Below are 14,044 nucleotides of genomic sequence, written 5' to 3'. Positions count from 1 at the left end.
AGAAAAACTGGAGGAACTGAAGTATTTCAGATATCTGGGAATGGACTTAGCAGCAAATGGTACCATGGAAGTGGAAGTGCGGTTTGATCGAGTAAGTATAATAAAAAGGTAAAAGAGATGTATGGTAATAAAAAGTGTGTGGTTAAGAGGTGTGTTGAAATGGTTTGGAAATATGGAGAGCATGAGGGAGGAAAGGTTGACAAAGAGGACATATGAGTCAAAAGTGGAGGGAGCAAGGAGAAGCAGGAGACCAAATTGGAGGTGAAAGGATGGAGTGAATAAGACTATAAGCGATTGGGGCCTGGACATACAGGAGGGTGAGAGGGGTGCAAGAAACAGAGTGAATGGGAACAATGAGGTATAATGCAGTCAACATGCTGTCAATGGACTGAACCAGGGCACGTGAAACATCTGAGGTAAAACATAGAAAGGTCTGTGGGGCCTGGATGTGGATAGGGAGCTGTAGTTTTAGTGCATTACACATGACAGCTGGAGACTGAGTGTGAATGAAGGTGGTCTTTTTTGTCAGTTTTCCTGGCGCTACCTCGCTGATGCAGGGGGTGGCGATGCTGTTTCCTGTGGGTAGGGTGGTGCCAGAAGCGGATGAAGGTAAGCAAGTATGAATGTGTACAAGTGTATATATGTTGGTGTATGTGTATCTATATGTATGTATAGGTGTATATGCTGATATATATATATGCATATGCATCCCTGGTGATTGGGGAGAAAAAATACTTCCCACGTATTCCCTGCGTGTCATAGAAGGCGACTAAAGGGGTTAAGAGCAGGAGGCTGGAAACCCTCCCCTTCTCTTAAAATTTCTAAATGGGGAAACAGAAGAAGGAGTCAAGCAGAGAGTGCTCATCCTCATCGAAGGCTCAAACTGTGCTGTCTGAATATGTGTGGATGTAACCCAGAAGAGAAGAATGGGGATATCTGGTTACATCCAGATACATTTAGACACCACAATCTGAGCCTTCAAGGAGGATGGGCACTCCCTGCATGACTCCTTCCTCAGTTTCCCCTTTTAGAAAGTTAGAATACAAGAAGGGGAGGGTTTCTAGCCCCCCGATCCATCCCCTTTAGTCACCTTCTACGGCACGCAGGGAATGCGTGGGAAGTATTCTTTCTCCCCTATCCCCTGGGACAAAATAATATATGTTGGGGTGAAGAGGGTGGTGAGAGTAAGTGAGCTTGGGAAGGAGACCTGTGTGAGGAAGTACCAGGAGAGACTGAGTAAAGAATGGAAAAAGGTGAGAACAATGGAAGTAAGGGGAGTGGGGGAGGAATGGGATGTATTTAGGGAATCAGTGATGGATTGCGCAAAAGATGCTTGTGGCATGAGAAGAGTGGGAGGTGGGTTGATTAGAAAGGGTAGTGAGTGGTGGGATGAAGAAGTAAGAGTATTAGTGAAAGGAGAGAGAGGCATTTGGACGATTTTTGCAGGGAAAAAATGCAATTGAGTGGGAGATGTATAAAAGAAAGAGACAGGAGGTCAAGAGAAAGGTGCAAGAGGTGAAAAAAAGGGCAAATGAGAGTTGGGGTGAGAGAGTATCATTAAATTTTAGGGAGAATAAAAAGATGTTCTGGAAGGAGGTAAATAAAGTGCGTAAGACAAGGGAGCAAATGGGAACTTCAGTGAAGGGCGCAAATGGGAAGGTGATAACAAGTAGTGGTGATGTGAGAAGGAGATGGAGTGAGTATTTTGAAGGTTTGTTGAATGTGTTTGATGATAGAGTGGCAGATATAGGGTGTTTTGGTCGAGGTGGTGTGCAAAGTGAGAGGGTTAGGGAAAATGATTTGGTAAACAGAGAAGAGGTAGTGAAAGCTTTGCGGAAGATGAAAGCCGGCAAGGCAGCAGGTTTGGATGGTATTGCAGTGGAATTTACTAAAAAAGGGGGTGACTGTATTGTTGACTGGTTGGTAAGGTTATTTAATGTATGTATGACTCATGGTGAGGTGCCTGAGGATTGGCGGAATGCGTGCATAGTGCCATTGTACAAAGGCAAAGGGGATAAGAGTGAGTGCTCAAATTACAGAGGTATAAGTTTGTTGAGTATTCCTGGTAAATTATATGGGAGGGTATTGATTGAGAGGGTGAAGGCATGTACAGAGCATCAGATTGGGGAAGAGCAGTGTGGTTTCAGAAGTGGTAGAGGATGTGTGGATCAGGTGTTTGCTTTGAAGAATGTATGTGAGAAATACTTAGAAAAGCAAATGGATATGTATGTAGCATATGATAGAGTTGATAGAGATGCTCTGTGGAAGGTATTAAGAATATATGGTGTAGGAGGAAAGTTGTTAGAAGCAGTGAAAAGTTTTTATCGAGGATGTAAGGCATGTGTACGTGTAGGAAGAGAGGAAAGTGATTGGTTCTCAGTGAATGTAGGTTTGCGGCAGGGGTGTGTGATGTCTCCATGGTTGTTTAATTTGTTTATGGATGGGGTTGTTAGGGAGGTAAATGCAAGAGTTTTGGAAAGAGGGGCAAGTATGAAGTCTGTTGGGGATGAGAGAGCTTGGGAAGTGAGTCAGTTGCTGTTCGCTGATGATACAGCGCTGGTGGCTGATTCATGTGAGAAACTGCAGAAGCTGGTGACTGAGTTCGGTAAAGTGTGTGGAAGAAGAAAGTTAAGAGTAAATGCGAATAAGAGCAAGGTTATTAGGTACAGTAGGGTTGAGGGTCAAGTCAATTGGGAGGTGAGTTTGAATGGAGAAAAACTGGAGGAAGTGAAGTGTTTTAGATATCTGGGAGTGGATCTGGCAGCGGATGGAACCATGGAAGCGGAAGTGGATCATAGGGTGGGGGAGGGGGCGAAAATTCTGGGGGCCTTGAAGAATGTGTGGAAGTCGAGAACATTATCTCAGAAAGCAAAAATGGGTATGTTTGAAGGAATAGTGGTTCCAACAATGTTGTATGGTTGCGAGGCGTGGGCTATGGATAGAGTTGTGCGGAGGAGGATGGATGTGCTGGAAATGAGATGTTTGAGGACAATGTGTGGTGTGAGGTGGTTTGATCGAGTGAGTAACGTAAGGGTAAGAGAGATGTGTGGAAATAAAAAAAGCGTGGTTGAGAGAGCAGAAGAGGGTGTTTTGAAGTGGTTCGGGCACATGGAGAGAATGAGTGAGGAAAGATTGACCAAGAGGATATATGTGTCAGAGGTGGAGGGAACGAGGAGAAGAGGGAGACCAAATTGGAAGTGGAAAGATGGAGTGAAAAAGATTTTGTGTGATCGGGGCCTGAACATGCAGGAGGGTGAAAGGAGGGCAAGGAATAGAGTGATTTGGAGCGATGTGGTATACTGGGGTTGACGTGTTGTCAGTGGATTGAATCAAGGCATGTGAAGCGTCTGGGGTAAACCATGGAAAGCTGTGTAGGTATGTATATTTGCGTGTGTGGACGTATGTATATACATTTGTATGGGGGTGGGTTGGGCCATTTCTTTCGTCTGTTTCCTTGCGCTACCTCGCAAACGCGGGAGACAGCGACAAAGCAAAAAAAAAAAAAAAAAAAAAAAAAGTTTGTTGAGTATTCCTGGGAAATTATATGGGAGGGTATTGATTGAGAGGGTGAAGGCATGTACAGAGCATCAGATTGGGGAAGAGCAGTGTGGTTTCCGAAGTGGTAGAGGATGTGTGGATCAGGTGTTTGCTTTGAAGAATGTATGTGAGAAATACTTAGAAAAGCAAATGGATTTGCATGTAGCATTTATGGATCTGGAGAAGGAATATGATAAGAGTTGATAGAGATGCTCTGTGGAAGGTATTAAGAATGTATGGTGTGGGAGGAAAGTTGTTAGAAGCAGTGAAAAGTTTTTATTGAGGATGTAAGGCATGTGTACGTGTAGGAAGAGAGGAAAGTGATTGGTTCTCAGTGAATGTAGGTTTGCGGCAGGGGTGTGTGATGTCTCCATGGTTGTTTAATTTGTTTATCGATGGGGTTGTTAGGGAGGTGAATGCAAGAGTTTTGGAAAGAGGCACAAGTATGCATTCTGTAGTGGATGAGAGAGCTTGGGAAGTGAGTCAGTTGTTGTTCGCTGATGATACAGCGCTGGTGGCTGATTCGTGAGAAACTGCAGAAGCTGGTGACAGTTTGGTAAAGTGTGTGAAAGAAGAAAGCTGAGAGTAAATATGAATAAGAGTAAGGTTATTAGGTACAGTAGGGTTGAGGGACAAGTCAATTGGGAGGTAAGTTTGAATGGAGAAAAACTGGATTAAGTGAAGTGTTTTAGATATCTGGGAGTGGACTTGGCAGCGGATAGAGCCATGGAAGTGGAAGTGAATCATAGGGTGGGGAGGGGGCAAAAGTTCTGGGAGCGTTGAAGAATGTGTGGAAGCCGAGAACATTATCTTGGAAAGCAAAAATATGTATGTTTGAAGGAATAGCGTTTCTAACAATGTTATATGGTTGCGAGGCATGGGCTATAGATAGAGTTATGCTGAGGAGGGTGGATGTGCTGGAAATGAGATGTTTGAGGACAATATGTGGTGTGAGGTGGTTTGATTTAGTAAGTAACGAAAGGGTAAGAGAGATGTGTGGTAATAAAAAGAGTGTGGTGGAGAGAGCAGAAGAGGGTGTGTTGAAATGGTTTGGTTACATGGAGAGAATGAGTGAGGAAAGATTGACAAAGAGGATAATGTGTCAGAGGTGGAGGGAACGAGAAGTGGGAGACCAAATTGGAGGTGGAAAGATGGAGTGAACAAGATTTTGAGTGATCAGGGCCTGAACATGCAGGAGGGTGAAAGGCGTGCAAGGAATAGAGTGAATTGGAATGATGTGGTGTACCAGGGTCGATGTGCTGTCAATGGATTGAACCTGGGCACATGAAGCGTCTGGGGTAAACCATGTACATAATTCAAACTGTCTTCCCTTCTTCATTCCTGTCGCGATCCCGCCACACATGAAATAACAACCCCCTCCCCCTGCATGTGCACGAGGTAGCGCTAAGAAAAGACAACAAAAGCCACATTTGTTCATACCCAGTCTCTAGCTGTCATGTATAATGCATCAAAACCACAGCTCCCTTTCCACATCCAGGTCCCACAAAACTTCCCATGGTTTACCCTAGATGCTTCACATGCCCTGGTTCAATCCACTGACAGCATGTCGACCCCGATATACCATATCGTTCCAATTCACTCTATTCCTTGCACCCCTTTCACCCTCCTATATGTCTAAGCCCCAATCACTCAAAATCCTTCCTTCCACCTCCAATTTGGTCTCCCGCTTCTCCTTGTTGCCTCTACCTCTGACACATGTATCTTCTTTGTCAATCTTTGTCAATCTTTCCTCACTCATTCTGTCCATGTGACCAAACCATTCCAACACACCCTCTTCTGCTTTCTCAACCACACTCTTTTTATTTCCACACATCTCTCTTACCCTTACATTACTTACTCAATCAAACCACTTCATACCACACATTGTCCTCGAACATTTCATTTCTAACACTTCCACCCTCCTCCGTACAACCCTATTTATAGCAGATGCCTAGCAACCATGTAAAATTGTTGGAACTGCTATTCATTCAAACATAACTAGTTTTGCTCTCTGAGATGTTATGTCTCTCTGCACATTCTTCAATGCTCCCAGAAACTTTGCCCCCTCCCTCACCCTGTGACTCATTTCTGCTTCCATGGTTCCACTTGCTGCTAAGTCTGCTCCCAGATATCTAAAACACTTCACTTCCTCCAATTTTTCTCCATTCAAACTTACATCACAATCAACTTGTTCCTAAACCATGCTGAATTTAATAACCTTGCTCTTATTCACTTAACTCTCAACTTTCTCCAAACTCAGTCACCAACTTCTGCAGTTTCTCACTTGAACCAGCCATCAGAGTTATATCAGCAGCGACTGACTCACATCCCAGGCCCTCTCATCCAAAACAGACTGCATACTTGCCCCTCTCTCCAAAACTCTTGCATTCATCTCCCTAACCAAGCCATCCATAAACAAATTAAACAACCATGGAGACATCACACACCCCTGGGAACCAATCACTCTCCTCTCTTCCCACTAGTACACATGCCTTACATCCTTAATAAAAACTTTTCACTGCTTCTAGTAGCTTGCTTCCCACACCATATACTCTTAAGACCTTCTACAAAGCATCTCTGTCAACCCTATCATATGCCTTCTCTAGATCCATAAATGCCACATACAAATCCATCTGCTTTTCAAATATTTCTCACACATTCTTCAAAGCACACAACTGATCCACACATCCTGTACCTCTTCTGAAACCTCAATGCTCCTCCCCAATCTAATGATCTGTGCATGCCTTCACCCTCTCAATCAATACTCTACCCATACAATTTGCCAGGAATACTCAACAAACTTATTCCTCTGCAGGTTGAACACTCACCTTTATCCTTCTGCCTTTGTATAACGACACTATACATGCATTCTGCCAATTCTCAGGCACTTCACCATGATCCATACATACAATGAATATTCTTACCAACCAATCAACAACAAAGTCACCCACTTTCTTAATAAATTCCACTGCAATACCATCCAAACCCACCGCCTTATGGGTATTTCATCTTCCACAAGGCTTTCACTAGCTCTTCTCTCTTAACCAAACCATTCTCCCTGACCTTCTCACTCTGCTCACCAAACAGGCCAAAACACCCTACATCTGCATTCTATCATTAACAAAACCATTCTCCCGGACCTTCTCACTTTCCTCACCACCCCGGCCAAAACACCCTACATCTGCCATTCTATCATTAAACATATTCAACAAACCTTCAAAATACTCACTTCTTCCCCTTCCCACTTCATGTTATCACTTCCTCCTTTGCCCCCTTCACTGATGTTCCCATTTACTCTATTGTCTTTTGCATGTTATCTACCTCCTTCCAAAACATCTTTTTATTGTCCCTAAAGCTTAATGATACTCTCTCACCCTAACCTTCATTGGCCCTTTTTTCAACCCTTGCACCTTTCTTTTGACCTCCTGCCGCTTTCTCTTATACATCCCTTTTGACCTCCTGCCGTTTTATCTTATGCATCTCTCAGTCACCGGCACTCCTTCCTTGTAAGTATCATCCAAATGCCTCATTCTTTTCTTTCATTAACAACTTTAATTTTTCATTCCACCACTCACTACCCTTTCTAATCTGCCCATCTCCTACCTTTGTCATGCCACATGCATCTTTTGCACATGCCATCACTGCTTCCCTAAATATATCCCATTCCTCTCCCACTCCACTCATGTCATTTGCTCTCACCTTTTGCCATTCTACACTCAATCTCTCCTGGTACTTTCTCACACAAGTATTCTTTCCAAGCTCTCTTACTCTCACCACTCTCTTCTCCCCAACATTCTCTCTTCTTTCTTGAAAACCTCTACAAATCTTCACCTTTGTCTCCACAAGACAGTGATCAGACATATCTCCAGCTGCCTGTCTCAGCATATCTCTCTTTTACACACCTATCAATTAACATATAATCCAATAATGCTCTCTGACCATCTCTCCTACTCACATATGTAAACTTATGTATCTCTCTCTTTTTAATCCAGGTATTCCCAAACACCAGTCTTTTTTCTGCACACAAATCCACAAGCTCTTTACCATTTCCATTCACAACACTGAATACCCTATGTACACCAATTATACCCTCAATTACCACATTACTCACCTTCGCATTTATATCACCCATCACTAATATCCAGTTTCACGCACCAAAGGTGCTGACACTCACTCAGCTGCTCCCAAAACACTTGCCTCTCATGACATTTCTTCTCATGACCAGGTGCATAAGCACCAATTATCATCCACCTCTCTCCATCCACTTTCAGTTTTACCCACATCAATCTAAAATTCACTTTATTACATTCTATCACACACTCCCACAACTCCTGCTTCAAGAGTAGTGCTACTCCTTCCTCAGCTCTTGTTCTCTCACCAACCCCTGACTTTACACCCATGACTTTTCTAAACCATTCTTTCCCTTAACCCTTGAGCTTTGTTTCACTCAGAGCCAAAACATCCAGGTTTCTTTCCTCAAACACACTAACTGTCTCTCTTCTCATTTTGGTTACATCCACACACATTCAGACACCCCAATCTGAGCCTTCAAGGAGGATGAGTACTCCCCATCTGACTCCTGTTTCCACTTACACAAACTGAAGTAAAAGGAGCGGAGAGTTTCTAGCCTCCCACTCCAGCCCCCTTTAGTCACCTTCTATGACACATGGGAAATATTCTTTCTCTCCTATCCCCAGGAATATTATATTATGATCTTTTTAAAACCATACTTAATTGCTGTTTCCCACATCAGCAAGGTAGCACCAGGAAACAAAGAATGGCCCATCCACTCATCTATACATACATATACATGAACAACCATACAAGCACATATACATAAATAAACATATATATACATACATATATTTTTTTTTTCATACTATTTGCCATTTCCCGCAATAGCGAGGTAACATTAAGAACAGAGAACTGGGCCTTAGAGGGAATATCCTCACCTGACCCCCTTCTCTGTTCCTTCTTTTGGAAAATTAAAAAAAAAACAAGAAAGGGGAGGATTTCCAGCCACCCGCTCCCTCCCCTTTTAGTCGCCTTCTACGACACGCAGGGAATACGTGGGAAGTATTCTTTCTCCCCTATCCCCAGGGATTTATACATATATATATAATACAAAATTTTTATCTATTATTATAATACTTAATTGCCATCTCCCATGTTACCGAGGTAGTGCAAGGAAATAGATGCAAGAATGGCCCAACCCACCAACATACACATGTATATACATAAACGCCCACACACACACACACATATACGTACCTATACTTTTCAACGTATACATACATATACATACATACACACATATACACATGTACATATTCATACATACTGCCTTCATCCATTCCCATTGCCACCCTGCCTCATATGAAAGAGGACCCCCCCTCCACACGCACGTGCGAAGTAGTGCTAGGAAAAGACAAAAAAGGCCACATTCATTCACACTCAGTCTCTAGCTGACATGTGTAATCGCTGTCTCCTACATTACCGAAGTAGCGCAAGGAAACAGATGAAAGAATGGCCTAACCCACCCATATACACATGTATATACATAAACGCCCACTCACACACATATATACATACCTATACATTTCAACTTATACATACATATACATACATACATACACACATGTACATATTCATACTTGCTGCCTTCATCCATTCCCATCACCACCCTGCCTCACATGAAATAGCACTACCCCCCATCCACACGCATGTGTGAGGTAGTGCTAGGAAAAGACAAAAAGGGCCACATTCATTCACACTCAGTCTCTAGCTGTCATGTGTAATGCATCAAAACCACAGCTCCATTTCCACATCCAGGCCACATAAAACTTTCCATGGTTTACCCAAGACACTTTACATGCCCTGGTTCAATCCATTGACGGCAAGTCAACCCCAGTATACCACATCGTTCCAATTCACGGTATTCCTTGCATGCCTTTCACCTTCCTGTATGTTCAGGCCCCAATCATTCAAAATCTTTTTCACTCCATCCTTCCATCTCCAATTTGGTCTCCCGCTTCTCCTTGTTTCTGCTACCTATGACACATATATCCTCTTTGTCAATCTTTCCTTACTTATTCCCTCCATGTGACCAAACCATTTCAACACACCCTCTTCTGCTCTCTCAACCACACTCTTTCTATTACTGCACATCTACCTTACCCTTTCATTACTTACTCGATCAAACCACCTCACACCACATACTGTCCTTAAACATTTCATTTCCAATATATCCACCCTCCTCCGCGCAACCCTATCTATAGCCCATGCCTCGTAACCACAAAATATTGTTGGAATGACCATTCCTTCAAACATACCTACTTTGCTCTTCGAGACAACATTCTCGCCTTCCACACATTCTTCAACACTACCAGAACCTTCATCCCCTCCTAACCCTGTGAGTCACTTCCGCTTCCATGGTTCCATCTGCTGCTAAATCCACTCCCAGATATCTAAAACACTTCACTTCCTCGAGTTTTTCTCCATTCAAACTTACCTCCGAGTTAACTTGTCTCTTAACCCTATTGAACCTAATAACCTTGCTCTTATTCACATTTACTATCAGCTTTCTTCTTTCACCTAATAACCTTGCTCTTACTCACATTTACTATCAGCTGTCTTCTTTCACACACTTTACCAAACTCAGTCACCAACTTCAGCCATAAGTGCTGTATTATCAGCGAACAACAACTGACTCACTTCCCAAGCTATCTCATCCACAACAGACTGCATACTTGCCCCTCTCTCCATAATTCTTGCATTCACCTCCCTAACTACCCCATCCATAAACAAATTAAATAACCATGGAGATATCATGCATCCCTGCCACAAACCGACATTCACTGGGAACCGATCACTTTTCTCTCTTCCTACTCGCGCACATGCCTTACATCCTTGGTAAAACTTTTCACCGCTTCTAGCAACTTACCTCCCACACCATATCCTCTTAATAAACCATGGAAAGGTCTGTGGGGCCTGGATGTGGATAGGGGGCTGTGGTTTCAGTGCATTATACATGATAGATTTAGTGTGAATGAATGTGGTCTTTTTTGTCTGTTTTTCTGGCACTACTTTGCTGAAGCAGGGGGGTAGCGATGTCAATCTATCATCAAACACATTCGGCAAACCTTCAAAATACTCACCCCACCTCCTTCTTGCTTCATCACTATTTGTTCTTACTTTTCCCCTTGCCCCCTTCACGGATGTTCACATTTATTCTCTTATCTTAAGCATGTCATTTACCTCCTTCCAAAACATCTTTTTATTCTCCCTAAATCTTAATGATACTCTCTCACCCCAACTCTCATTTGCACTCTTTTTCAACCCTTGCACCTTCCTCTTGACCTCCTGCCAATTTCTTTTATACATCTCAAAGTCATTTGCATTCCTTCCTTGTATCATCCAAATGCCTCTCTTTTCACTTTCCTTAGCAACTTTACTTCTTCATCCCACCACTCTCTAGCCTTTCTAATCTGCCCACCTCCCACCTTTCTCATGCCACATGCATCTTTTGCACGTGCCATCATTGCTTCCCTTAATACATCCCATTCCTCTCCCACTCCTCTCACGTCATTTGGTCTCACCTTCTGCCATTCTACACTCAATATCTCCTGGTTCTTCCTCACACAAGTCTCTTTTCCAAGCTCACTTACTCTCACCACTCTCTTCTCAAAATTCTTCTTTTTTTGAAAACCTCTAAATATCTTCACCTTCGCCTCAACAAGACAGTGATGAGACATCCCTCAAGCTGCTTGTCTCAGCACATTAACATCCACAAATCTTTCTTCTACATGTCTGTCAATCAATACATAATCCAATAATGCCCTTTGACCATCTCTCCTACTTACATACATTTACTTATGTATATCTCTCATTCTAAATCAGGTATTCCCAATCACCAGTCTCTTTTCAGCACACAAAACCACAAGCTCTTCACCATTTCCATTTACAACACTGAATACCCAATGTACACCAATTATCCCCCCCTGCCACATTTTTCCTTTGCATTTAAATCACCCAGTTTCATGTGCCAAAGCTGCTGGCACACTCACCCAGTAGCTCCCAAAGCACTTGCCTCTCAGGATCTTTCTTCTCATGACCAGGTGCATAAGCACCAATAATCACCCATCTCTCTCCATCCACTTTCAGTTTTACCTACATCAATCTGGAATTTACTTTCTTACACTCTATCACACACTCCCACAACTCCTGCTTCAGAAGTAGTGCTAATCCTTCCTTAGCTCTTGTCCTCTTACCAACCCTTGAATTTACTCCCATGACATTTTCCAAACCATTCTTTCCCTTTACCCTTGAGCTTCATTTCACTCAGAGCCAGAACATTCGGTTTTCTTTTCTCAAACATACTACCTATCTCCCCTTTCTTCTCATCTTGGATACATCCACACACATTCAGACATCCCAATCTGAGCCTTAAAGGAGGATGAGCACTCCCCGCTTCACTCCTTGTTTCCCCTTTTAGAAACTGAAATACAAGGAGGTGAGGGTTTCCAGCCCTCCTGCTCCCACCCCTTTAGCTGCCTTCTACGTCACACATGGGAAGTACTCATTATTAATAGCATGAGAATATCATGGACATAGCTGATAACCTAAGCAGATTATCACAGAATATGAATGTTTAACTGAGGAACAAAGGGTATAACTCACCTAGTCTTTATTAGAGTAGAACTAAGTTTAGCTTTGTGTTTCTGTATCCATGATAAGAATATATAGTAATCAAAACTAATATCCTTAGGGCAAGGTAGACGTGGATAACATAGCTTAATCTTGCTCAGTGGGAAGCATACCTGTAATTAGCACATTACATTACGACTGCCATTCATCACAACATGTTTCTAAACAATATGTGGTACATTATTTTTAGTAACTCTTTTAATCATAACAAGAGAGAATTTAAAATTCTTGAATTACATAGTAATTATGCATATTGTAAGTTAAACTAATTTGTAAAACACTGAAAAAACAGTAGCAAATTTGATCCAGTTAACCTCATTTAGATTTCATTTTCAACAATGAGGCATAGAGTTTCCCCATGTTTTTCAAGCTGAACAGAAAATATAATTCTAAAATTTCAAAGATATTCATATATCAATGAAAAAATATCATTATGATGCATACTTTGTCTGGTACTTTCATAATGTGTAGAAGTCCTGCAGATATACCACAATGACTTAAATAGGGAGTAAAGCTGAGAGTCAAGTTGCCACTACACATTTCATCATTTAATTTGCACACATCAAAAAATTTGTAGATGAATATTCTACTGTCTTATGTAGACATAAATTTTTCATTGCAAGCAATGTGAATCATTGATAGTAATTCATAACAGCAAAATCATCAAAGTATGTAAGAATTACCAGCCACACTAGTCAGACCAAGTGCTGTCATGGTTAAAAAGGCACTGACAGTATTACCTCTACTTGTGCAAGAGACACCTGCTTCATTTTGGTCAATTCTTAATGCTAAAAGAGTTGGGGTTCATAAAATCACTCTTCATGCAATCTTATAATTATTACCTCTTTTTTTCATTATACTTTGATGCTGTCTCCCGCGTTAGCGAGGTAGCGCAAGGAAAGAGACGAAGGAATGGCCCAACCCACCCACATACACATGCATATACATAAACACCCACACATGCACATATACATACCTATATATTTCAACATGGAAGCGGAAGTGGATCATAGGGTGGGGGAGGGGGCGAAAATTCTGGGGGCCTTGAAGAATGTGTGGAAGTCGAGAACATTATCTCGGAAAGCAAAAATGGGTATGTTTGAAGGAATAGTGGTTCCAACAATGTTGTATGGTTGCGAGGCGTGGGCTATGGATAGAGTAGTGCGCAGGAGGATGGATGTGCTGGAAATGAGATGTTTGAGGACAATGTGTGGTGTGAGGTGGTTTGATCGAGTGAGTAACGTAAGGGTAAGAGAGATGTGTGGAAATAAAAAGAGCGTGGTTGAGAGAGCAGAAGAGGGTGTTTTGAAGTGGTTTGGGCACATGGAGAGAATGAGTGAGGAAAGATTGACCAAGAGGATATATGTGTCGGAGGTGGAGGGAACGAGGAGAAGAGGGAGACCAAATTGGAGGTGGAAAGATGGAGTGAAAAAGATTTTGTGTGATCGGGGCCTGAACATGCAGGAGGGTGAAAGGAGGGCAAGGAATAGAGTGAATTGGAGCGATGTGGTATACCGGGGTTGACGTGCTGTCAGTGGATTGAATCAAGGCATGTGAAGCGTCTGGGGTAAACCATGGAAAGCTGTGTAGGTGTGTATATTTGCGTGTGTGGACGTATGTATATACATGTGTATGGGGGGGGGTTGGGCCATTTCTTTCGTCTGTTTCCTTGCGCTACCTCGCAAACGCGGGAGACAGCGACAAAGTATAATAAAAAAAAAATAATATTTCAACAAAAACATGATTCGTGTGAGAAACTGCAGAAGCTGGTGACTGAGTTTGGTAAAGTGTGTGAAAGAAG

At 42.4% G+C, this 14,044-nt stretch overlaps 1 protein-coding gene across 2 annotated transcripts in view; it reads right to left on the bottom strand.

The window, feature by feature from the left end:
- LOC139759959 (uncharacterized) overlaps positions 1-14,044 on the bottom strand; it is a 79,312-nt gene that overhangs the window by 27,097 nt on the left and 38,171 nt on the right. For both annotated transcript variants that reach the window (XM_071682659.1, XM_071682660.1), the window contains one exon: positions 12,217-12,356. In XM_071682659.1, coding sequence (XP_071538760.1) covers positions 12,217-12,356 — 140 coding nt within the window. The remainder of the gene's footprint in view (positions 1-12,216; positions 12,357-14,044) is intronic.

Source organism: Panulirus ornatus, chromosome 34 (genome assembly GCF_036320965.1).
Source record: "Panulirus ornatus isolate Po-2019 chromosome 34, ASM3632096v1, whole genome shotgun sequence".
Classification (NCBI taxonomy): Eukaryota; Metazoa; Arthropoda; class Malacostraca; order Decapoda; family Palinuridae; genus Panulirus; species Panulirus ornatus.
The sequence above is the reverse complement of the archived record's forward strand: the minus strand, read 5'-3'. Positions and strand labels throughout refer to the sequence as shown.